At 49.5% G+C, this 25,319-nt stretch overlaps 1 protein-coding gene across 1 annotated transcript in view; it reads right to left on the bottom strand.

Moving 5' to 3' along the window:
* The window catches only part of Fbxw8 (F-box and WD repeat domain containing 8), an 88,905-nt gene that overhangs the window by 16,493 nt on the left and 47,093 nt on the right, over nucleotides 1-25,319 (bottom strand). Inside the window, exons 6-7 of the mRNA XM_051161623.1 lie at nucleotides 16,319-16,515; nucleotides 13,434-13,640 (exon numbers count right to left, since the gene is read on the bottom strand). Of these exons, the coding sequence (XP_051017580.1) occupies nucleotides 13,434-13,640; nucleotides 16,319-16,515 (404 nt within the window). The remainder of the gene's footprint in view (nucleotides 1-13,433; nucleotides 13,641-16,318; nucleotides 16,516-25,319) is intronic.

The raw sequence follows: 25,319 nt of genomic DNA, 5'->3' as shown, positions 1-25,319 counted from the left end.
GTTTTCCAGATGCTGATGTCCCCACTACAAGTGCTCTGCATCTTTTGAATGGCTAGGAGAGCATCTGTGCATACATAATTCCAGTCTGGTAAATAAGTTGTTTCTTTTTGGTTTTTAATAACATTTAGCAGCCAGTAACACACATTTATGAATCCTCTTCCATGTAGCAGGCCCTGGTGTGAACGGGTATGGCAGCCGACGTACTGCCAGATCAAAGAGCCAAGTCTGGCCAGCTGCTGCTGGCCCAGCTGTGCACTCTTCTGCACGTGGGACCTGCCTCTTCTGGGACCCCAGAGCCATCATATTGCTGTGTCCTAGCAGCTGGTGTCTCAAGCAGGAGGAGGGCTGGTGTACTGGTCAGTGTAGGAAGGAGACGGCCACAGGTCCAAGATCTGGAAATGTGAACGATGCTCTGGGTGAGGAGGCTGGTGACCAGGTCTGTTTAGGATGTCAGACAAATCATAGTGGGAGGGCTGGAAGATGGCTACCACCTTCACAGAGGCTTAGCTCAAGGCTTGCCACCCCTCCTCACTCTGTGAAACCATGATTCAGCACAGGACACTCTTCCTAACCCTGGGGCTGACGTCACCCGTCTGTGGGCATGAGCCAACAGTCAGGGATGGCTTCAGAGTGCTCTGGAGCCTTGCTGACAGAACTGTGGCCATGTTCTGACAAACTGACTTTAATTTGACCAAAGCTTGGGAAGGTGGTGGCTCACCACCTCAGAGCCACAGGCTGCCTGAAGAGCGCAGTAAGCAGTAAAAAGGCCTCTCCCTACGATGTTGGCACTGCATGAACCTTTGAGTCAAAGAGAATTTTCCTTTAAACAAGGCATGTTAGTTGGATACAGTGGCCAGGACAGCCAAAGCTACACAGAGAAACCATCTCAAAAACAAAACACAACAACAACCAAACTAAATAAGGCACGTGCTAAGCAGAGATGGAGTGAATTCCAAAGACACAGGAAGGCTGGACTCAAAGTCTTGGAGACTGCAGACACAGCTGACCCTTCTTCGGCCTCCTTGCTACCCAGCCTCTCTCATCACTACCACATATACTTTGCTCTTTGGGGGAAAAGCCACGGGCAGAAGCCAGTTTTGAACAGAGCGAGCCAGGCTCAAGCTCTCCATCTGCACCCAGTCAAGTGTGCTCCGCTCGCCCCAGCACCACCCTCGGCATGCGGGGTTCTCCCTGTGCAGCGGAGCAAGAGATGTTTATTGTCAGCATGCTGCATCTGGTGTTCCCAAGTGCCACCCTGAACCATTTATCTGCTTGCAGCTCTCCAACACTCAGGGTCAAACAGTCCCAAGACTGCCTGGCATGCCAGGTATGGCTTAGTTACTAAGCACTTACACACAGTGGAGAGTGCTTCCTTGACTCTCTGGAGCAGAAATGCTGCTGCCCACCACCTTTCCCCAGAGCTCAGCACGATCAGTAGGTACCAGATGCCATGGTCCTGATGTGAGCCTGCATCTGGCTATCTGCATGCCTTTGTGTTTAGTGGTAAGTGTTCAAGACTGGGAACCTACCGAAGCTAGACTTCCCTCCAGTTTAGGCCTTTCCTTTACTGCTTATCTTCCCTCCACTCCTGGGTGGCCTTGAGGCTTGTCCAGGCAGGGGCCCGAAAGTCCACCCACCCAAGCCTGTCGGAGCCCCTGCTGTCTGACAATGCAGCATACTAGTAAGCCTGGCAGAAAGCTTCTCAAAGTGTAGCTCAAGTCTACTACCAGACCACCCTTTGCACATTTCTCACCTCAAGAGAAAGAGGTACAATTCACAGCTACCCAAAAGTGCTGGGAACATTGAGACCAAAAAGAAATGAGGAAGCCTGGCTAGAAGCTTCTCTGGGGACCCCTGACAATGGCAGGTGGGGACCCAGCATCTGGCAGCACAGAGGATGTTACAACTGAGATCTCTGCATAAAGCTGAGCCTGTGAACCTCAGAAAGCTGGTGGGGTGAAGATGGGACCCTGGCCTGGGGCAGCTTGGCTCAGGGGAGCACAATGCTCCCAACCACTGGAGCCACCCAAACCTCTGTGGTGCCTGCAAATCAACAGCAGCTGAGCATCTGCTCGCACTAAAGGCCGAGTCCTGCAGAGCCGTACAGAAGGCTCCTGAGGAACTGGCAGTAAAGGGCAGGGTCAGCTGCGGACAGGCTGGGTTGGCATGCACAGCACCTACTGGGTGACAGAGCAGGCAGCAAACTGAGCACATCTGCGACACTGAACTCTGTGTTTCTAGGAATCACAGTAGACAGACAGGCTGAGCAAAGACTGAGGGCAGTCCAGGCAGACATGGTGAGCGGGAAGCTAGATTTGAGCAGTTCCTCAGAACACAATGCAGTGAGTGGGGATCAGCACTGGCCCAACACCCATCAAAACTGAGCTCCATAGAGCGAACAGAGATGCTGTAAACAGGTACTGCCAAGTGTTTGCTATGGCTGAAAGGAAACCCAAAAAATCCCCAACAGGATAAATTGAAATAAATCCATACGGAGGTTCCGGAATGAAACCACAGAGAATTAAGTCCAAGCGATGACCTTTTGTGGTGGTTCTGTTGTTTGTTCTTGAGACAGGGCTTTGCTGGGTTCCCAGGCTGACTCAGAACTGGAGGAACAGAGCTCCTAAGAGTGAAGGAAGGGGCGGGGTTCTCACGGGGAGAGCAATTGCATTCACAGTCACTGCCCTACCAGCATCAATGGGTGTCAAAACCAGCAGCGTCTTCAAGGGATTGAGCAAATGCCTGGTTCTTCCTAGAACCATGGCCACCTGGCTATGCTGGCTTTCAAGGTGGACAATGAAATGAGGACGTTTCTGGTAGAAACCCAGCCTTGGGCTTCAACAACAAAGTGAATAAATTGAAAAGCACTCCAGAAAAAAGTCTGAGAGGACGGGAGGGTAGTGACTTAAGTAACTACAGAGAAACAGCAGACCCTGACTGCGCAGGGAAGCAGCAGCACTGCTGCGGGCAGACTCTAGCCACCACTCCAGTCACATGCCAGAAGTGAGAGAAATGTCCCAGAACCACCAGATGCCAGTCGCACAGGGTGAGCGCAAGTCTACTTCTCCGATTCCAGAACAGCGTCTGGCGCAATGCAGGCTGACCGTGCACCAGATGAAGTAGATGCGGCATGCGACTCATCCACACTATCTGACCATGGCCACAAGTGACTCTGTCTTAGAAAGACACATACGCTGCTGTCTACCCAGCAGTTCAGCTGCCTGCTGCAGCTCTGCAAGGACAGGCCATTGGCGCTCATTTTTGTAAATACACAAGACAGGAAGGGAACGGCTACACATCCTGGTAATAACAAGCGAGATATTTCATCACAAAGCAGGGTGTGCACACTGCCTCGCACACAAAGCTCAGTGCACAGCCCAGGGAATTCACAGATGAGCTCAGATTTAAAGGATGAGAAAGATGGACAATTGGGGAGGGCAAGGAGGCTGTGGAAAAAAGTAAATCACACACAAAACAGCCAATAAAAAAAAATAAAAAAGCAGTTAATATACATGAATAATGGATGTCTGATTTAAAAGCAGTTTACTCTGATATGATGTAATTTTTGACAAGCAGCCAGAGACGATTTTAAGTCCTTGCCAGAGATAAGTCATATCGTGAGGCCTGGCGCGGCCGTGTCTGCGAACATGTGGAGAATGACTTTCACCACCGTCTCAGAGGTGACTTAACTGTTGGCAAACAGAAACCTGCCTCTCAGGTGCCCTAAGCAGCACCCCAGCAAGACGCAACACTTAAAGAGATGGCTCCCCCACATGAGCACAGTTCCCTGAAAACAGCCCCCAACAGTTTCCATGACGAGCTCTGGCACTGTCCACACTCACCACACAAAGGGAGAAGAAGCCTGGCGGCTTCCATGTTTAAGTTTTAATTGGAGTGACAAGCCCACAAGGCCAAGATATTTCAGGGATGGGATGGTGTTGCTGAGTGTTACCAGGCACTGGGTAGGCAAGGCCCTACACACTCCTCACCATGTGCCAATGCACCTGCAGCCCTGGCTGTTCCAGCACTGGGCTCTTCCTGGGAAGGCAGTGCCAATCACATAGGCTGTGCCAGGCTTGGGGCTTTGTGATGTGGGCAGATGTCTACAAAGGACCAGACCGTGGCTAAACCAACACCTACTGTGACCCAAGCCTAGAGGAGCCAGAGTGAGTGCATCCCTGTGGAGTCCAGGACTCTCTGGTCTCCATGTCCAGAGTGGTACAGGTCCCCTTAGAGCAGTGAGCAGATGCAGCTTCCCCCTGCTTCAGCTATCTCCTTATGTAGCCATCACCACAGGGGAAGAAGGTAAGGCTGTGACCACCATGAGCATGGTCAGGTGACAGAAGGGAACAGGAAATGCTTGTTGTCCAGCAGAGGTTAGAGTCACTGTGCAAACGTGCCAGAAGACTGCCTGCCTGCATGGTGTGCCTCATCACAGAAAGCAGCACAGACAGACATGCTGCATGTGAGACAGGGGCCAACGCATGCACGGTGTGGGGAGAAACCGAGGCTGTATACCAGGACATGAATTCTTTAAGGTGCAAATGCTGCATTATCTGAAATGAGTGATCAGAGCTCTCTACAGTCTACAGACCTGATGGCATTGTCCAGGAAACTCAGGTATTTACCAATTACCCTTTCTTTTGACCAGCCTGATTTCTGTTTTAGCCCCAAATTAAACCAGAGAGGCCGGGAGTGTAGACAAGCAGAAGGTCTCTAAACCAGACCATGGAAAGAAATGGCAGCTGGCTGGCTGAAGGGGGCTGAGATCACAGTGAACAGGCATGCGTTTGCTGTGGGTGCACAATCCTCAGACGGGGTGTCCTTACTTGCTATATACATCCCTACAGCACAGCAACCTCTGCTCTCTGCATGATCCATGATGCTGTCCCTGGGGACCTGCAGAGCAGTGTGACACTCAATTCTCCCACAAGCCCTTCTGAATACACGCCAGAGTCTCAGCCACCACCTGCACTTAGCCACCAGGACACTGAAAGCCATTTGAAATAGCTTGCCCCATATTATGCAGGGACCAGTTGGGAAGCAGGCCAGGCACAGCCCAGCCCTTCTCACCCCAGCTACCACACTGGAGTGCCTCTTCCTGATCCTTGCCCACACTGGCTAGTCCTAAGAGCCAGCACAATTCTGTGCGCAGGACTCGACTGTGTGCACAATTTATCTGACCCTCACAATGTGAGACAGAAGGTGGGATTCCCACTTTTCTCACTTTGTACAAGGAAATGGAGCTCACTGAAGGCACATCTCTTACTCAGCTAAGAAGTTCTGGAAGTAGGGCTTCACTGGGGGGCTGGCCATCAATATTCCCGCTCTTTAAACCTCTGCCCAGGGCACCTCATACGCAGTACCATCAGTGTCAACAGTAGCCCTGGGAGCAGCACACACTGCAGGCTCTCAGCCCTACCTGGCCAGGACACACTGACCCCAGACGTGTCAGGACCTGTGTACACCACTTAAGGGCACTGCTTCCCAGCTGTTGAAGAACTTGGTGTAACCCTTGCCTCTGGCTCCCTGGTCACTCCCTCTGGTAGGCTACAGTGCTGGTAGCAACAACGTCAAAGTGTGAGCTACCGGTTCCTGAGGGCTGAGGTCAAGGGGAAGGAGTGCAGGACTGAGGCTGAGACCTACTCTTCTGACAGGACATGAAAGGATGAGATGGGAGAGGGGAAAGGAGGCATCTGCTAATCCTGGGTGGAAGGAACCCCACATTCAAGAGGGGAACACCTCTGGGCTGTGTTGAGAGACTCGACTCATCTTGTAGGTGTGGGTAGAGAGCTAGAAGCTAAGGTGGCATCTGACTTCTGAATGTTGAAACCCAAGGCTACAGGCAGGCAGCAGGGCCTCACCCACAGTGCTTGCCATGGGCCATTTTTCTGATAAAACTGGAAATAGTTGGTGGATGTGTTTGACCAAAGAGTGCAGAGGCTGCAGGTGTATGTGCCTTACCAAGGAGCTCAGAGGTGTATTATGTCTGTGTGCCAGAGAGTGCAGGAGTATGGGTAAGAGTGTGTGTGTGGGGGTACAGGAATGGGAGTGGGGGGGGTACAAGGAGGTAGCTCTGGAGGCACTTTCAATGTGCATTTCAAAATCTCCTGTGAACAAGATGTACAAGTTCCCAACCCAAGGAAACAGGGAAGTGGAGCCCCCAGCCTACTGTAGAACAGAAGGAGCTCAGGCTACTGCCTAAGCCTAGACACTGACAGGGACCTGAGAAAAGCTGGATAGAGAACTAGGTTTAGGTACAGCAAGTTGCCCTTCATCATTACACTGTCCCTGAAGTGGAGGGAAGCAGCGGCAAGAAGCCAGTGATGGCAGGGCCATCTTCTATGGATAGCCCTCAGAGGACTTGCAGCCTTATTTTAACACTTAGTACAGTTCCTCACTCTGTCCAAGTCCTGTAATTTGGCAAGCAACTGCTCAAGTGTGGGCTGAGCTAGAGTTTTCCTCTGCCTAGCTGCAAGGGGAACCCATCCTGCAGTTATTTGGTGAGGGAATGTTGTGAGGAATAGTTTGGCATCCACTAGAAGTAGCTGGGCAACTCAATAATTGATGTTAATGCTAATTCCACTCTTTAAACCATGGCCTTATGGAAGACAGAGGTGTGGGCTACATTAATAAAGCAGTTTCCTAGGTATTGGGTAAAAAGCCCAGGTCTTCAACTGCAACTGCTATGTGTTATCTCAATATGATAAACACTTGAAGGAGTTGGGGACTGAGTCTACTGAGGCCATGTGGTGTAAACATTTACACCAGGCCCCCTCAGATCCTGACTATCTGAGAAACATACTGATTTTTAACACTAACAAACCTAGCTGCTTTCTGGCCAATATTTACCCTGAGACTCACCTGGTACAGAGAAATCAAAGCCATCCCCCATCTGTGCTGGGGAAGTAATCCCAACAGTCAACTCCAGGTTCACCGTCTCCCCTGTGTGTGGGCTGCTGAGCCAGGACAGAAACTGTACATGTACTCAGGGAAGCCACTAGGAAAATTAGACTCTAAATAAAAATTTAATCTTAGTTCATAAGCCTTATAATAAGAAAGGGCAACGGGCATCATATATGCCCATAAAATGCTTTGTAAATTTGCTCAATACCTTCAGAATACTGATGAACTCATTTACAAATCAGAAAACTTTACAAATGTCAGTGGCAACAACAACCATGCAGGGTTTGAACAGATAGAAGCTATCTGCGGTGCGGTGCTAGCCCTGCCAGCAAGGCTGTCCAGTGACTCAGCACTCATATTAGCTCATCACATGGCCCTTTCTGCCAGTCTCAGGAAAAGAAACTAAGGCAAGCTCCCATACCTCCCAGGGATCACTGGGGGTCCAGCTGGCCCAGCCACCCCAGGCTCCGTTCCATAGGCCTGTTGCCTCTGCATGTACACCCCCAACTTCACCCGCAAGCTAACGAACATAAGAACACCAGTCGTGTGCCAAGCATCACCTCAATTTCTCAATCGGAAAAATCAGGACAAGTAAATAACTCCAAAAGCCCCACTAAGTCCCCGGGTCAAAGTCCCTGTTCCTGTATAAACCTTCTCCCATGTCATTTCACCTTTCTAGGAACCAGAGATCCTAAATCACACTTAGCTTCTCTGAGAAGTAACAAGAAATGTCTTCCAGAGCTGTTCATGCTGCCTGCATCAGAGAAGCACAGCTCCACGTCTTTGGCGGCCTCGGAGTTGAGGAGTGCTGATCATCCCAAGCGACCCTGGGATGCAGTGGTGATGCCTCAGGCTCTCACTAAAACGTGGGAGAGTTTCCTTCATCTTTCATTATCAACAATACCAATAAGATCAGTTGTTGACATTATTTTAATACTAAAATCCTATACAAAACAACCTTGGATGTTCACTTTTCCTCATTTATCTCTGAGGTTTTGATCACTCGGGATTCCTGGAGTTCACCGTGTGCACCTTCACAGGGGAAGGCCCCTCTGCACTGCTGGTCTCTATAGAGAGGGAAGCACAGGAGAAGCTCTGACCCATCTCTTTCCAGGGGCCATCAGACCAGCCGCAGCTGTCCCTGTGCAGCGGGCGGCAGAATGCAACAATGTTGCACTCCCTTCCTTCCAGAAAACTGCTCTCCAGGAGTTAGCCACCAACGCTCCAACAAAGCAAATAGGAGAAAATCAGAACGTTTTGGGGTAGAATGTGAAAATATTTTATGAACTTTCAGTTTTTACTTGTTTGCCCTGCACGTGAAGCATCAAGTCTTGATTCTCAGAAACGTAAAGCTCAACAAAAGAAAAGATGGCTCTCTGATTCTGGCAAGACACGGCAGAGCACAGCCCATCTGCAGACACGCTCTGACCCCTGAGGCTCCAGACAGACAGTTTACCTGTGGCCAGCACAGGCGGCCAATCCCAAGTCTCTTCCTGGCTGCACGTGGGAAGTCATCAGCTCAGAGACTTGGGCGATTATTTCCTAGCGTGATGTAAGCTGCTAAAGCCCAAGCCAGCCTCCCTGCCCAGCACATTCCAGCCTGTGATGACTTCACCCCTTGCCCTGATTAGGATGCGTGCCGCGTGCTGCTTAATACAATCTGCCACCAAATGCCAACTGCTTCGGAACTAAATTGGGAAATATGTCCAGATACATAGAATGATGCTAAGAGCACTAAATGGGGCTCCAGCTCCCTTTATGAGGCACAAGGCTCCTCGACAGCTTGATGTTCCACCCGCAGCAGCTCTGCCTCTAGCCGTCCACCCAGAGAACACAATTCAGACCGCAAAGAGCTGTTACAAATGGTCACAGAAACGAAAGCACCGCTGATGAATTCACAACTATGAGACTCAAAAACAAAATTTGGAAGATTGCTTGAACATCAAGGGCCGTGTTAAGAGCTGCACTGACTGCACTGCAGTATGAAGTGAGGTGGTCAAACACTTTTGTTTCTTCTGCTGCCACCTGCCACTAAATAATGGCTACCTCTAAGACATTTACCAGTAAAGTCTGATAACCCAAGAACAGATGTCAAGAATTCAGAACTCTTTTCTACTGAAAGTTAAGGAGCTCTGAGAAGCCCCTCTTGATGGGAAACCCCATTCTTGACCCATACTCCTGCCCCATGGCAACAAGCATGGCCCTTGGAGAGAGCATACAAGCCTTGGTCATTCAGCACCAATCACCTAACCTAGAGTCACATGTCTATTCTTCACTGATGAAGAAGAGACAGCTGCTAGACAACTGCCCAACAGAACCGTGGATCCTCAAAGGAGTATACAGCAGTGGGGAGGCACACACCAGGGCATGTCACCACTCTTTGCACCATGACACTGGCCTAAGAGGGCTGCCAGCCCTGCCACAGGATGCTAGTAAAGCCATGTGGCCCGTCCATTCGCCTTCCAATAGACAGATAGAAATATGAACTGTGCAGAAAAGTCAGACTTCCCTGCTGCACACAAAGCCTACAGAGAGGCGGGACATCCAGGAAGCCTGTGGGTGGGATGCTGTCCCCCCTCTAGAGCATTCTCAGTGTTGGCAGCACTGTTAATGTCATGAAGGAGCACATTGCTTTACCCAGCAGGTCTTTGATAAGGGGCACACCCTACAAATGCTGGTGCTGATGCACACTCACACAGTAGCAGGCTGATGGGTGAGGCCGTCTATCAGGTACAATGCTAGAAAAGTTCCAAACCCAGACAAATCAGCACTGGGGAGCTCCAAAATGTGTCTTACAACATCACCTCAACAGGCTTTACTGTGGGAAAAAGCAAGGTGCAACACAGAGTTCTACCATTTATGCTTTTTTGTTTTTCTGAGACAGGGCCTCTCTATGGAACCTTGACTGGCCTGAACTTGCTATGCAGATCAGGCTAGCCTTGGAGGCAGAGATCTGCTTGCCTCTGTCTCCAGAGCGCTGGGACTAAAGGCAAGCGCCACCAGCTGGCTCCATTCACACTTTAAAGATGGAGGTGTGGTGCTTTGCTTGTAAGCACACGGCCCATCTCACAAGGATGCACAAGAAATGAGCACCATCAATTTGGCTCCAAAACCAAGTGATGGGCAGCAGCTTGAGAGCTCCAGGAGGAACCTCCCACCCTGTGCTCCCCACATCTGGACTCCTAGATCAGGAGAAATCTGTGTCTAGTCACAATAAAGGTCCCTCATAAAGAGTTTAGGAGCTGGAACAGTGGCTCAGAGGCTCAAAGGACTGGCTGCTCCTGCTAAGGACCTGGGTTCAGTTCCCAGAGCCCCCATGGTGGGTCACAACCACCTGTGTCTCCAGTCCCAAGGGTTCAATGCCCCTTTCTGAAGGCACTGCATGCTCACAGTGCAGAAATACACATGCATGCAAAAGAACCACACACAAAGGCAAAAATACAGACTTTTTCTTTGACTTCATATAGCCAAAGAAAATGCTGGTAAATCCTGTGTGGCCACCAGTCCTGACCTCCAGATCAAGGCTGGGAGCAACTGTCCCTTGGGAGTCTGGATGTGGAGAACACTAACTCTCCACAGCTTTCCAGCTTGCAGCACAGAGGAAAGCCCGACTCTGGAACTCAGGCAGATAAGCTCTGTAAATGGCTTATTGACAGAGTTCAGTCACTTGACAGGGCCAGTGTGGAGAAGTCTGTGTGTGATGCCATTTAGTACTGCCATGGCAGAAACACACTGATGTGGTGAGTGTCCATGATGCCCACATGACCTGGCTTGCTGAGTGAATGGAAGAAGGACGCCGAAACACTCTTACTCAACGCTCATACAGTGGTGGTGCCTATAAAACACCAGTGTGGTAGCATGTGGCACAAGGGTATTGTCCAGTGACCAGAAATAGCACTCTCAGACACTCCTACAGGCTATGGAGAGTCAAGCTCTCAACTAATCTCATCTCAGCGTTTGGACTTGAACGTGCTTTTAGCACAGCTGATCAACAGTGCACTGCAGTTAAGCCCCAGCCCGGTATCAGGTACAGACCAAACTCTCTGTTCTCAGAAAGCCTTCATCTGAGTCCTAGCGATAGAGGCCAGAGGCACACACGCAAGTCCCCTGCGTGCATAGCTCCAGGCAAGCCTGCTGCTAGGCGGCTCACAGCACTGCCAAGCTGAATGCACGTGGCCAAGTCACAGTGTTCACAAGCAAAGAGCCACTGAACCTCCATTACACAGCTTAGCCGACACAGACTGGAAACTATGATTGGCATGCAGCTGTTCTGAGAAAGCAGAAGAGACAGTGGAGACAAGAAGATGCTCCATGACACTAAAGACAGAACTGAAAAATGGCCTTAGCAACACTTATAGTCAGCACACCTCCATGCCTCACTTTAAAAGAGCAATAAAAGAATAGTAATGAGATTGTTTTAAAAGCAACAAAACTAGTAATAAGTTATTTGAGGGGCAAGGCATTTCTAAGCATAAATTTTTAAAAAATCTCTTATTCTGCTGATAATTGCAATCAATGATTTCATTGGGTTGGAAGTTTAAGAGGAATTAAAAAGATTCTGTGACTAGAGGAAATGTACACATCCGGTAAATTAAGGAGCGGGTTTACGAGATTACTACAGCATAAGAGCAGAGAGGAGCACAGCTCAGTGGGAGAGCCCATGCTATTAGCAAGTGAAGGAAAGAGAGAGTGGGACAGAGATTAAAACACCACGATTTCAAACAGACAGTATTAACATCGCCATCACCTGACTTCACTGAGGACACTCACAAATGAGGGAACAAAACTGTGAAGACAAAACAGAAAATGAGCAGTCAAGACCTTCCTCCAGGAGTCCATGCAGTGAAGAAGGAGCACCATCAAAGCCTGGCACCTCCTCCTATCCCTTCCCGGGAAGTCACTCTGGCATCCTTGGGTCTGCACCAGCGCAGGGCACTGCCCTCCTGAGAGGCTCTGCTGCCTTGACCAGTCTTCTTGTGTGGGTAATCAGAGCACAGCTCAAACACATGTGGAATCCAGTGTGAGCAGCAGCTAAGAGGACACACGCCACCAGGCTAATGGAGCAACACTGATGTGAACTAAGTCCACACTGCTTCCATGGAGCCGACAGCACAGCCCAGGGGTGGAGCCCACGTATCCAAAGTGCTCTCTGATCTCAAGGAGCCCATGGCATGCATGTGGTGCACAAAAATACATGTAGACAAATGACTTGCACACATAAATTATAAAATATTAATCTAAAAAATTTTAAAGAGGGGCAAAGGAAGACTGAACAACTTGCCTGAAGTCACACAGGGTCAAAGGGACAGGCAGGACTGGGCAGTGTATGTGCAGAGCCTGACTCTCCAATTCACACTACTGCTGTGCAGGAAAGGAACGTTTTCATTAGGAGAAGGAGGCTTTGGCTCAGTTACTCCTTTCCAGAAGACCTCAACTGCCAGTGGCGTCAAAAGCAGGTAAACTGGAAGGAACTTAAAGCCAAACAAAATTTCAGCCATCTCCCTTATCCCAGTGAAAGGAGCGAGGTCTATAAATCAGCTTTAGGACTGAGGACTTGGCTTGCAATCAGGACGGTAAGCACCTCAGTGATAAAAACACAGGCATCAGCCGACGGTTAACGGAAAGGCTGTCTCCATGCCCTGTCACACATATCAGCAGGCGCTCTCATGCACTGCTGGTGACAACAGAGACTATGATGGAAACTTTTCATTTTAGTTCCTAATTTTATTAAGTGTGTGTGCGCGCTTGCGCGCGCGCGCGTGTGTGTGTGTGTGTGCATGGTGGCACATGTGTGGGGCACAGTGGATAGTCATCAGGCTTGTGTCTAAGTGTGTTTACCTGCTGAACTGTCTTACTGGCTCTGCCTTAGAGAGCAATGGCCACCTGCACCTTGATGCATATCCTAATGAGAGACTGCACAAGGATCTCTGTAAGCTGCACCATGTGGTGTAGCATTGCCTGAGCAGCCCAACCAGTGAGCCTGGCCCACATACATGTCCACCAGTGAGAGCTCTGGCTACATGGCCTATGAGCTCCAAGCACAAGCTGAAATTCTAGGGTGGGGAGTTGGACCATGAGGTATTAAACACTGCTGAGTAAAACGCTAGGCATAGAATAGGACACATCACGATCCTGTGTCTGCAAAGATCTGCCTGTGGTCTACAGACACATCTATGCATATGTCAGACTCTTCTACATGGACACACAGAAGTCACTCATAGCCTTTGTGTGCAGTGGAGGAAAAAACGTGCCATCTCACGTTCTGTTTAATTGCTTGGATTGTTCTGCCACCCTAATACACGGCCCTAGCCCAGCTGAAAACAACAACAGGGCTACTTCCAGGACTCAGGATGAGACAAAGCAGGAGGCTACATAGTGTGTTCAAGGCCAGCCTGGGATACGGGAGACCCTGTTTCAAACAACCAAACCAAACCAAAATAGAAAGAGCTTAGTACTTTTTCAGCTGCCTTTAAGAAAAATTAAATGCATGCTCTTTCTTGCTAATGGACAAGCCTCTGTTTTCGTACCTTATTTCCTTCGTACACCCATCCCAGACTCTTCACTCCAAAGGCAACCTGGCTGGCTGAGACATCCAGACATGTGGCAGGCTGGCCGTAGACATAATGGAGGGTTCTGGCTGAGTCCTCAGCTTTCAGCAGGTACACCAGGTCCCCAGCAGTGGCTATTGCCACAGGGTACCTCCCAGTGCCTGGAACTATTTCAAGATAGTCAACCTGCGGAAAGAGGCGTTGTTTAGTCACTCACAGTCATCTTGACTTGCTCAAGAAAGGAATTCACCCTGGACATAGGCACAGCTTGTAGGAACAGTTGGGCAGAGGGACCATTTACAGGGGATCCATGTGTTCTGCTGAGATGAAAAGATGCCAGCAACAGCAAAAACATGATGCACACTCTGAAAAGGGAAGCCACAAAGCCAAAGTCCACGGAGACATCATTTTTCATTGGAGGTGAACAGGAGACATAACTCAGTCCAACTCCTACTCAGGAAAGACGGGCAACGCTTCCCAGAGTGCCAAGCTCACTGTGACCCGGGGGCCCCCCCTCTGTCAGTGCGTATGGACACCGACACAGCAAACACCATACAACCACAGGAGAACACGATCCAAATGGGATCCCTGTGGGTGAGCTGGGGCTGGAGGACCAGGGCTTCCCAGTGGCTACCCCCCGAAGCTCTGGCAGACAGGAAGAGCCACAGCACTTGCTTTAGGCTTGGTATGTCTTACAACAATGGCTATCTTCAAGCAGGGAGACAGGCAATTTCACGATGTTAGCCTTACTGGGTCTTTTAAATCCTGAACATAGAAGCATTAGAGCTGTCCTTATTTGCCTTGTTTTACTGGAAACTTAAAAACTCCCCAGTTCCAAATGAACAAAAACATTTTGACAGATATGTGTAAGTACCACAAATGCAACACCAGAAGATGCAAATGTGTTCTCAGCTCTCTCCTATCTGCCTGTCAGGCAATGACCCCTGTGCCATGTGACCACCTGAGGGTAGAGACCAGCATAGACAAACTGCACTGCTGTCAGCATTTTCTCTGACTGCACGGGGGAAGAGCACCCTCGAGGACTAACCCGCTTCTCCCCAGAGCAGTCTACATCACACTGCACCTGATTGTAATCTCAGAGAGCGTGGATGTGGAAGGTGAGCCGCTGTGGAATTATGAAAAGCATGCTGTAAGGACAGCATCACCTTGACAATATGCCAGAGGGCTCAAAAGCAGGTCTGCAGACTGCCCTGGGGAACTGAGCACGAGCAAGCGTCCAGTGCCTCTGCTAATCCTGGGCCCAAACCATGCTGAGCAGCCCAACATCTTGGGCTGCAGGTCCATCACAAAGGCCAGTTGCTCCAAGCTAAAACTGCAGCCCTGGGAACACTGCCACTGTTATTCAGGGAGCACAGCTAGGGAACAAAGATGGTCCAGCTCCATGGACCAGGGTGCCTGATCCAGGGATGCATAGCACATACTGTGGCAACTTGGCACCCAGGCTGGAAAATAATGCTGAGAGTTGGCACTGCTCAGGAGACTGCTCACTCCTGTCTCTAAAAAGATGCATTTCTTACTTTCCTAAAGTCACCTTTTGGTTCCCCATTTAACTTCAGCTTCTAGCTGCATTTCTAGCAGGCTAAGAGGCTCAGCCTGGCAGTGGCCAGCATTCGCTGGGAGGTGTAAACGACATCAAAAGCTTCCAGTTGGCCTCAGGATGGCACCCGGTTGCCACGGCAGAATTTACACTTCATGAGGGGTGCTCAGCCTGCACAACTGTGCTGGTCCACATCTCTCTCCACAGCCCTGGGGATGGGCTGAGAGCTTCAGGTCCTGTTAGAGGACCAGGTCCTGTAAGAGCCACCGAGTTGATCTGCAGCAGCAAGCTTAGGGAGGTGAAGCAGTGACACCAGGTGCTTGCTATTCAAATCTAAGGTCCCCACAGGGAAAGGGGGAGGGGAGCCAGTTCCAAGTTGCCATCTATCCTTGCTCAAGGCTAGTTCTTTTACTCCCTTGGTTAATGCCAAAATGAGTGTGTTTAAATTAAACCCAAGTTCAGCACAGACAGATGAACATTGCCTTATCACCAAACCGTCTCTGCTTGGTGAACACGACTGGTGACGAATGAACTTGTCAGAGCCCTGTGCAAAGCCCCCTGAGCTGGCTCAGCTTCATATGGCATCCTGGAGCCCTGCTCCCAACCGACACTGGCTACCACAGATGTCCTCCAAAGCTATTTATTCTCAATTCTAGGTAAGACAACAGTGTGGCATGAACGCTTCCTTCCATACAGACCACAACGTACCACTGCGGTTCCTTTAGGCATTAGGCCAGAAATGAAGCCTGAGCTCCCAGGGCAAGTCTGCCACGCTGGTGGGAAGGAAGCTGGGACCATAGGTAAGAAGAAAAAACCTCTGGCCCTGAAGCCAGCTCCATGTTTGCCTGTGGTGCTGTGTTTTTTGTTTTAGAAGCTGGCAATAGCGAGATGGCTCAGCAGTTAAGAACATGTACTGCTTCTTGCAAATGGCCTAAACCAGATACCCATCTCACAACCACTTACGACTCCCTCTCCGGGAGATCCAACACCTCTGACTTCCTATTGAGCACATACCCAAACACATCTTAAAAAGGAAGCCGGGGCCTCGTGCAACTGAGCAAAGGTCCTACCATCAATCTGCAGCCTCTGTCAGTACTTGGACTGTGTCGCAACTTCCTAGCTTGGGAACCAGGGGGCAAGTCAATTCACCAGTCTGAGGGGCTCTTGACTTTTTGGGGAAGGAAGGACATTGTATCACCCATCTCAGTGGGCTGCTGGGAGTTTGATGGCCCCAGGCATCACTCTCTGTTTATATCAGACCCAGAGATTCTAAGAATACAAACTAACAAGCATACAAAGAGCTCACCAGTTTCTGAACTTCAAACTCTGCAGCTATGCGCCAGTATCCCTCCTCGTTAGGGTGCAGCATCACAACGTCAAAGGCAGAAGCCGTGGCCACAATGTTCTTTTCCCGGCTGAGGGCAAGGGCCTGTATTCTTGCATCATGCTCAAAGCGATGGATAGGGAACTTGCCAGTCCTTAGGTCCCAAATGTTAAGAATCCCTAGGAAGGAGCAATGCAGAGAGCAGTGGTAAACCCAGAGCACACAGGCACAGAACAATCATGCGGTCCTTTTCAAATTTACTACGTGAGGATGATGTGTACACTTCTTTATTTGAATGCTCCACTGCTTCCTGGTGCAAGGACTTGGAGGTGTCACTCCGTGCCATGAGCCTCTGAAGGCAGCAGTGCCCGCACAGGACCACTGGGCAGATTACGGAAGACCCTCCACAAACAACGTGCATGATTTCCTTTATGGCTCATTTATCAAGCCAGCCCTGGTCCTGCCTCTCCTATTGCTAAGCAGTGACACCGCTTCCTCTCAGCCGCTGTCTCTCTTTCTTCTTCACTTCATTTCCAAACTCAAAGTGCCGGAACTCAGGTTCTTCTTCTACAATACCATCTGTACACAGACACAGGCTTAGGTGCTGCAACACTGCGTAATGTCTTGGAACAGCAACAGGGACAGCCTTCACATTAACTGTATGCATGCTTCTAAGAACTATGGTCAAATGGAGGACAGGCAGGTCACAAAAGGCTCCATGGCATGGTTCCCTGGCATGTATTTTGGTAAAGTTCTATTTTGCCTCAAAAGGAGGCGATGTGCTACAGAAAATGCACAACTTGGGTGCCTACGCACTGACTAGGAGCTAGCGCCTCCCCTCCAGGAGGCCTCATCTTGAAATGGCCTCTCCCAAGCTTTACGCAGTGAGAACTGCTGTGCAGAGCCCTTGAATGCTTAGCATCTCGTGCATCTTCTCACTGTGTGCTCCCCATCGTGGGAAGAACAGAGACACACAGACAGGACAGCGGAAGCCTAAGTAGCTGGATAACCACTTCCTGACTGCTCTCTCAGTGACAGTGCTGAGATGGTCTTGCTGAGGAGTGACACACCACCAAAGTCCCCCTATGTTCTGCCTGGAATAGAAGCTATTTAACACAGTGCACCCTGGGTATACCTGAAGTGTATCTACGGACAGGGCTCTCACTATTAGGCAAGGGCTGATTTGGCTAGTGTCCTTTTCTCAAACAGAGTTGGATGCAGTAAACACTAAGCACAGAGCTGAGCTCCAGGCTGCCTCCTCTGCCACAATGGCACTTTCTCTGAGCACCCAGCCTGCTGTCACCAGTAGCATTCCCCTCTTCTCCAGTTACATTTGCAGGTGTACAACAGGCTGGCCCTCCTTGCTGATGGCACTGGTGTAGTAAGCAGCAGCTCTGGAGCCACGTGGTGTTCTTGGGGTTTCTTGAGTTAATTGTCTCTCTCCGTCCCTGGTTAGTGCCTCTGCTCTCAAGTCCATTGGCCCAGCTCTCTGGCTTTGTTTAATTCTTATTAAAACACCTGTTTGCTTTGTGTTTTTATTATTTAAGGTTTTAAATTTTTTATTTATTCATTCATTCATTTATTTTATGTATATGAGTGCTTTATGTGCATGTAGACCTGCAGACCAGAAGAGGGCATCAGATTCCATTATAGACGGTTGTGAGCTACCATGTGGATGCTGGGAATTGAACTTTGGACCTCTGGAATAGCAGACTATGCTCTTAACCACTGAGCCACTTCTGTTTCCAGCCCTCAGTGTCTGAGACAGCCCTTGTGTTTTTATTTTTAAAGTGGGGTTCTCGGAGCCAGGCCTGGTGACACACATCTGTAACTGCAGCAACTGGGAGGCTGAGGGAGCAGACTGACAGTGTCAGCATCACAGCAAGTCCACAGTAAGCAATAGTTTCCCTCTAAATACATAATACATACAGTGAATTTCTTGTAGCTATCATTTATTTGGTCTTGTTTTTTTAAAACGTAAGTTAAGACTACTTACATTTTGAGATCTATTTTACTTTTAGTTATGTGTATCTCCATATGTGAGTACCACATGAGTTCAGGTGCCCACGAGGCCATAGGCCTTGGATACCCTGAGCAGGAGTTATAGGTGTGGGTGTGGGAATCAAAGTCTGCAAGAGAAGCAAACAGTCTTAGCCACTGAGCCACCCCCTAGCCTCACTGCTCACGTACGCTTCCACCGCTCTCTGGACCTTGTTCTTGATGCTGTGTTTATTCTATTTTCCCTGCTCTGCTGGCTTAGTGGGCAAAATTCTCCCTGCAGTTGTTGAGCGGCTTCTTTAGGATCCATGCTTAGCTCACCATGGCTTAGCTTCAAGTGACAACAGATCTTCACTGAGCCTAAGGACTTCAGAGCCACATGGCCATTCCCCTCCCGACCTCTGTACTGCTGCCATCACCCTTGTTTTCGCAGAGTGGGTGAGCCAGTATCTCTCAGAGTGCTGGAAGTAAGGAGGAGAGCCACTTGTGTCTCCCACGTAGGCATGACGTTTACCGACATCAGCTTCTGCAGCAGCAGAAACCCAGAAGCTTTGGTCAAAACACAGGGTAGCAGCTGGGCAGCTGAAACAGAGCATCTGCTCAGCCTTTACAAGTCCCACTCCTGCTTGGCAGTGCCTGAATCACTAAGACAGACACCACACTGAACAGTTTATCAGTGAACACAGCTCCATCACTGTACTTTTCAACCTGAGGACTGCAGAGACCTGAGGAGTGAACATCTCCATTACAAGAATGTTCCATGCTACAGCAGGAGGTTATCATCCAGAAGAAAAAGCAGCCAATAAAGTCACACACGGAGCAAGTGCTCGCTGAGCCCTGTGCTGTACTAAGGAACCATGTCAATTACTGGTATCCACACTTAGGATGATATAAAACAGAAAGCTCCTATTGCACAGAGCGGGATTCTGATGACATGGACAAAGCATCTCACTGGTAGGCCTATGAAGATCAACCTGTCAACTTGATACAGCCTAGAGTCACCTGAGGAGTGAGTTCAGGAACTGCAGAGAAGGCATGATGGGGTTGGGGTGGGGCTGTTTTGATTGTTAATTGATATAGGAAGCCCCACTGCAGGCAGCACCATTCCCTGGCGGGCGGTTCTGGGCTATGTACGCTGAACTAGCAAGCATCCTCCTCCATGGTTTCTGCCTCAGCTCCTGCCCTGCCTATCTTTAGTGATGGACGGGGACTGGGAAGAGTAACCCAAATAAGCTGTTTCCTCTCCCCTAAATTGCTTCTGGTCAGAATTTTATCCCAGCGACAGAAAGGAAGCCATAAGGTTTGTTCAGCTCCCACCCCCCACCCCCACCCGCCCTCAGCCCCAGGCAGGGAGCAGATGACCTTTCCCGGCACTAAGCTGAGCTAGTCCACATTCACCACTTGTTTATTAAGGGAGACACAGCAACAATGGTCAGAACCAAAGCAACCCAATTCTCAACCAAGGACAATAGTTAAAAATCTGATGCAGATTTGTTTAAATGAGCACACGCTTGCCCCAACAACAAGGCGGATTCGGCTTCCGGCATCGGGTGACATATAAGATGCAAGCTGTGTGCTAGGTTTCTGCACACCCCAGTCAGTGGGTCTAGAGGGAGGGGTGCTATTAGCAGAGCCTGACCAATGCGCACCTCCTGCTTTGGGAAGAAATATTCAGTTGTAAGAAAGAGACCCCAGTGGAGCTTCACAGAAGGGAAACTGATCAGACAGGCACAGGCTGTGTCACACAGGCCAAAGCAGCTGACAAGGGATTGGAACTAGCAACCCAGACAACACTGGGGACCAAGGCCACTTGTGTATGCCACAGACCTCACTGCTAATCTCTACAATTGTTTCCTCCTGCCAGGCCCCACAAGGCAGCTTTCTCTAACGGAGCCAGCTCCATCCCACAAGGCCTTCTACCCCAAGCATACAACAAAATGGGAGCCTGGGGCCATGAACAGGTCCCCAGCCCTGGTCTGATGAGCCAATGCCAAAACACAAACTCAAGTCCTCTGAGCCTGCCCACCCTCTATGTATTTGGAAGAGACTGTAGAGTGAGGAGGCACTGAAAAGGTGCCCGCCACATTCAGCTGCATCTCAGGCTTCGGTGAAACAAGAAAATTGCACAGCAAAACAAAAGCAAAGGCAAAGTGCCCCCGCCCCCACCCCCAGCAGCTGCTTGGCAACTTATGAGTCTGTCCCTATTTCCTGCAGCAGCCCAGGGCTTCAAGAGCTGGACTCCAGGCCGCACAGAATAACAAAGGCAGCAGGCGCCCTTCCCCAGAGCTAACCTGAACAGCTGCCGAGAAGATGCTGAACTCTGGGCAGTGCTGGACTACAACAAAACTGGCTTACTCAGCAGAAATTTGAAAGGCTGCAGACAAAGAAACATTGTCTTTCAAAGCCCATCTGAGAGAAGACAGTGAACGAAGGCCAAAGCCCCCCACCCCACCCCCAAGTAGGCAGGGGCGGGACCTGGCAGCGCCCTGGCTCCCTGCTCAGTGCCTGCACCTTGATGAGCAACAGCAGGGCTAGGGCACTCAGCTCTTGCCTAGACCAGGAAGTCATCAGCAGTGACATGAGTGACGAGGGCCAGGCTTTGGAGGAGACATAAAGGCTGCTCAGCAGCTGTGGACGGGCACCCATGCCAGTCTGCAGCACGTCCCTCTACCTCCCAGAGGAGGCCAGCCAGAGTGTGGTAATGAAACTGCACATAGTAGAAATGGGATCAAAATGGGATCTAAATGAGTTTCGGCTGATTTATGTTAGCTTTTGTAAAGATTACTCGTATCTGGAAAGTGCTACCACTGTGCAACAGCGATGACAGTCCTTAAGAACTCCGCCTAATGGTGCTTGCACACAATATTTATATTCCTCGGCATGGGAACAAGGACCATAATGGATACCATTTTTGTTTTATTAGGGATGCATATTTAAATTAATCTGCTATTTGCCTAAACAATTAGCTGCTTCTGTTTGTGTGCACAAAGCCAAAACTGCAATTAGGCTTCCATCAAAAAAATAAGTCCCAACTAAAACTGTCCCGGTGGGGCCGTCAGAGCTCAGAGCAGAACTTCCCCAATTACTTCTCAGCACAATGGTAATTACGTTAATTGCTTGAAAGGTAAATAACCACTGAACTGGTTTTGGAAACACACACTGGCACTGGCCCTCCCCTCTGATCTGATCCATGGACCTGGGGTCTAAAAGAGGTTACAGTTTAGACAGCCACACACAGGACCCTTCAACCACCTAGTCCGCTATGGTCTCTGAAGCTTTCCTTCGGGACATGCCCTCTGTGAGCTCCAGCCTCTTGAGCTTACACGGTTAACACCTGAAGTGCAGTCCCAGCACCAGGACAGCTAAACAGGCAGGATCAATTAGCTGTGCTTAGAGATGTACAATGAGGCTGACTTCTCACACAGACAGCTGGCACGCTCCATTCCCACTATGGAAGTAAATGCTTTTCTACAATCAGTTAAGAAGGACATGGAGGGAATTCTACAACAAGGGAAAAACATTTTAGCAGAAATTCAAAATGCACCCCCAGCACTCAGTAAACATAAGTGTGCACCTCTTCATTAGCTGCACACAGCACACTCACCTCAGGTTGCACACATGCATCAAGCCTGAGAGGATCAAAGTGTGCTCTCTGGGACACTGTCTCTGTCTCTCTGTCTCATCTCTCCCGTGTGTGAAGAGGTTTCTCACTGAGTCTGGAGCTCACAGCTTTAGCTAGACTCCTGTGTCCCCTGGTGTAGGGTCACAGCATGTGGGAGCCCTACCCAGCAAGCACTTCACCCACAGAATCATCTCCCCAGAACAGGAGTTTACATCAGTGCAAGCAAGGGTCCTGAGGGCTGTATCAGGCAAGTCTTGAAGGAGAAAAAGGGTGGAATGAGGAGACTCTTCCCCTAAGGCCGCATGCCATTGCCTCCTGAAGAAAAACAATAAGCAGGAAATACTCTGGAAGGTGCACTTTAGATGGGATTCAGAACAGGCTTGAGGACTAAGGTTAGGGAGAGAAGAACAGAGGCTGAAGCTAGGAGGGCCAGGGTAGTAGAGGCTCAAGGAGGGAGGTGGGAGGGAGGCAGGAGGGTGGATTCCTGGCTCTCAAGCCCAAAGCCATCAGGAGACAACACCTGAATAAGACAGTGGGCTGAGGAGGAGAATAACACACTGCTAACTGCCCAGTGTCTCAGTAAAAATTAGAGCTGAGCCCAAGGAAGAAGAGATGGACTGAGAAGCCAGAGGAGGCTGTACTAGGGAGACCCCCAAGGAGGCAGCTCAGGGGTTGGGAGCATCCAGGAGAGCTTCAGATGCTGGCTGGGACCCTGACTGGGGTTCTCACCACCACCTAAGACAAAGCAGCACAGGCTTCACGCTTGCTGTCATGCACACTTTCATGCCGCAATGCTTTCCACATGTAATGCTATCTGAACAACAACCTGTTACGCATTTATGATAATCTGACTAGTAATGAGACATTTTCAATCGTAATCATTTTATAGTGGGTTTTAATTAAATTAGAAACTCAAATTTTAAAAGGGTCATTGAACAGTTTACGTGCATTCAACTCTGACAGTCAAAAACTATCATTGCCACAAGCTCCCTGGAACAGACAGAGCCACCCACCCAGCACAGGCCAGGCCAGGCACCTCCAGTAAATGCTGCATCTTTTTTCTCCTTTCTTTAAAAGACTGTTTATTTCTAACAGGAAACATGTATTGTCCAAGTTAGCTCAACAGTCAACTTGGCACAGCCTAAAGTGACCAGAGAAAGGAGTCTCTGGGCTGAACAGTTGGCTCAGTGGTTAAGAGCGTTTGTTGCTCTTGTAGAGAACCCAGGTTCAATTCCCAGAACCTACAGGGCAGTTCACAGCTGTCTGTAATTCCAACCCCAGAGGCTCCAACTCTCTTCTGATCTTCTTGGGCACCAGCACAGATGTGGCACACATACATACATACATACATACATACATATATACATACATACATGCATGCATGCATGCATGCAAAACACACACAGAAGACAAAACTTTAAAAATTTAAAATAAGGGAGTCCCAATTGAAGGACTGCCAGGCCAGAGTGGCCTTGGGCATTTATGTTGGTGGGGAACGGCCTTTTTTCCCATGTATATAGAAGAGCCCAGGCCACTGTGGGTGGCACCACTCCCTGGGCTATTTGAGAAAGCTAGCTGGGCATGGCCTGTGTGTGAGCCAGCAAGCAGTACCGTCCATGGCTCCTGCTGCACTTGTCTGGCTGTGAGCTCCCTGGCTGGAGGTGATGCTGTGTGGGACAGCAAGCAGGCCTGTCTCCAGATTCTTGCTTGAGTCCCTGTCCTGACTTCCCTCCATAACAGACCGTGCCTGAAGTGTAAGCCCACTAAACACCTTCCTCCCTTGATTTGCTTTTGGTCACGGCATGGCTATACACAACTCAGAACCCTGTAATGTAAGGTTACTATAGGTGTAACAGTGACACACATATGCTGAGAGCTACTGAAGCAGAAGACACTGATGGGCTTATGATACCACTTCAACTTTATTTATTTGTTTGTTTGTTTGTTTGCTTTTTGAGACAAGGTTTCTCTGTGTAGCCTTGGCTGTCCTGGACTCACTTTGTAGACCAGACTGGCCTTAAACTCACAGAGATCTGCCTGCCTCTGCCTCCTGAGTCCTGAGATTACACACCCGGCTTCACTTCAAGTTTTTGTGTTAAGTTTTTCTTAAGAGGACTTTAAAATTGTATGGGTGTTTTGTATGCGTGTCTCTGCACTTATATGCTTGGTGCCTGCACTGTCAGATTCCCTGGAACTGGAGTTACAGGTAGATGTGAGCCACCACATAGGTGCTGAGAACTGTACCTGTGTCCTCTGGAAGAGCAACTAATGAATGCTCTTAATCACTAAGCCACTCCTCTACTCCTCTCCACCCCTTGACATGAGGGCTCTAAAATAAATTTATATAAAGTTTCTAATCAGGTAAGAATGTAACGCCAGGCATGGCGGTGCACGCCTATGATACCAGCACTATGGCGGCTCGCTCTGGTGATTGGACAGCTCACTCTGGTGCACTACTGCACAAGACTTTAGTCAGCCTTGACTTTAGGCCCTGCTCTCCCAGGTTCACACCACCAACTAGAGCGCTAAACAGCATGCCTGAGTTTTTGCTTAGTGGGATCTTTAACAGATGAGAGTTTTGAGTCCTGACGAAGTCCCCTGGTTTCTTTTCTCATTTGAGAAGGTCTCCATGCAGCACTGCCATCCCTCTGAGCAGCTTGTCAGCACTACCACATGAGGTGGAGGGCTGTTGGGGGGTGAGGGGAAGGTAGGGGACAGTGCATACTTCAGCACCATCCCCTGAAAAGGCAAGAGCCTCACTGCAGCAGCTTAGCGTCTCTGCAGCAGAGGCAAGGGGAAAGGGTGGACAAACGCCAGTGTGGTCTCTGTGTGGACTTTGTGTGACACAGGTCCACTCTGGTGCAAGCATCACTGTCTCGGTCACTAAGGTTTTTAGTGTAAATCTTAGAGGTAAGTGTATCCTTTAGGTTGTAGCTCTTTTTTGGCCCTGTGGTGTGGTACTTTTTTGTTCATTTTTCACAGTTTGCCTGGATTCTGCCTGAGATCCCTGTCAGTCAGGTGAGCAGGCTGTAGACACCGTAGCTCTCTGTGTGAGGCTTTCTTTAGTCCCCTCAGCGTATTCCACAAAGCTCCCAGCACAGAAATCTTACCATTTTGCTGAATTAATCCTTAACTCCCTTACACTTTTCTTGAAAAAAAAAAAATGTTTTCATGTATTCTGGTGACATTTTCTCCTTCCCAGTACTTCCCAGATCTCTCCTACCTTCTTCCTCCCCCTCATATTTTAATACAAAACCAGTTTCTAAGCTGGGTGTGATGGCGCACACCTTTACTCCTAGCAATCGGGAGGTAGAGGCAGGCGGATCTCTGTGAATTCGAGGCTAGCCTACTCTACAAAGAGTG

The sequence above is a fragment of the Acomys russatus genome, chromosome 19 (assembly GCF_903995435.1).
Source record: "Acomys russatus chromosome 19, mAcoRus1.1, whole genome shotgun sequence".
In the NCBI taxonomy this organism is placed as follows: Eukaryota; Metazoa; Chordata; class Mammalia; order Rodentia; family Muridae; genus Acomys; species Acomys russatus.
Note: the sequence above shows the minus strand (reverse complement) of the source record. Positions and strands in the feature narration are given on the sequence as shown.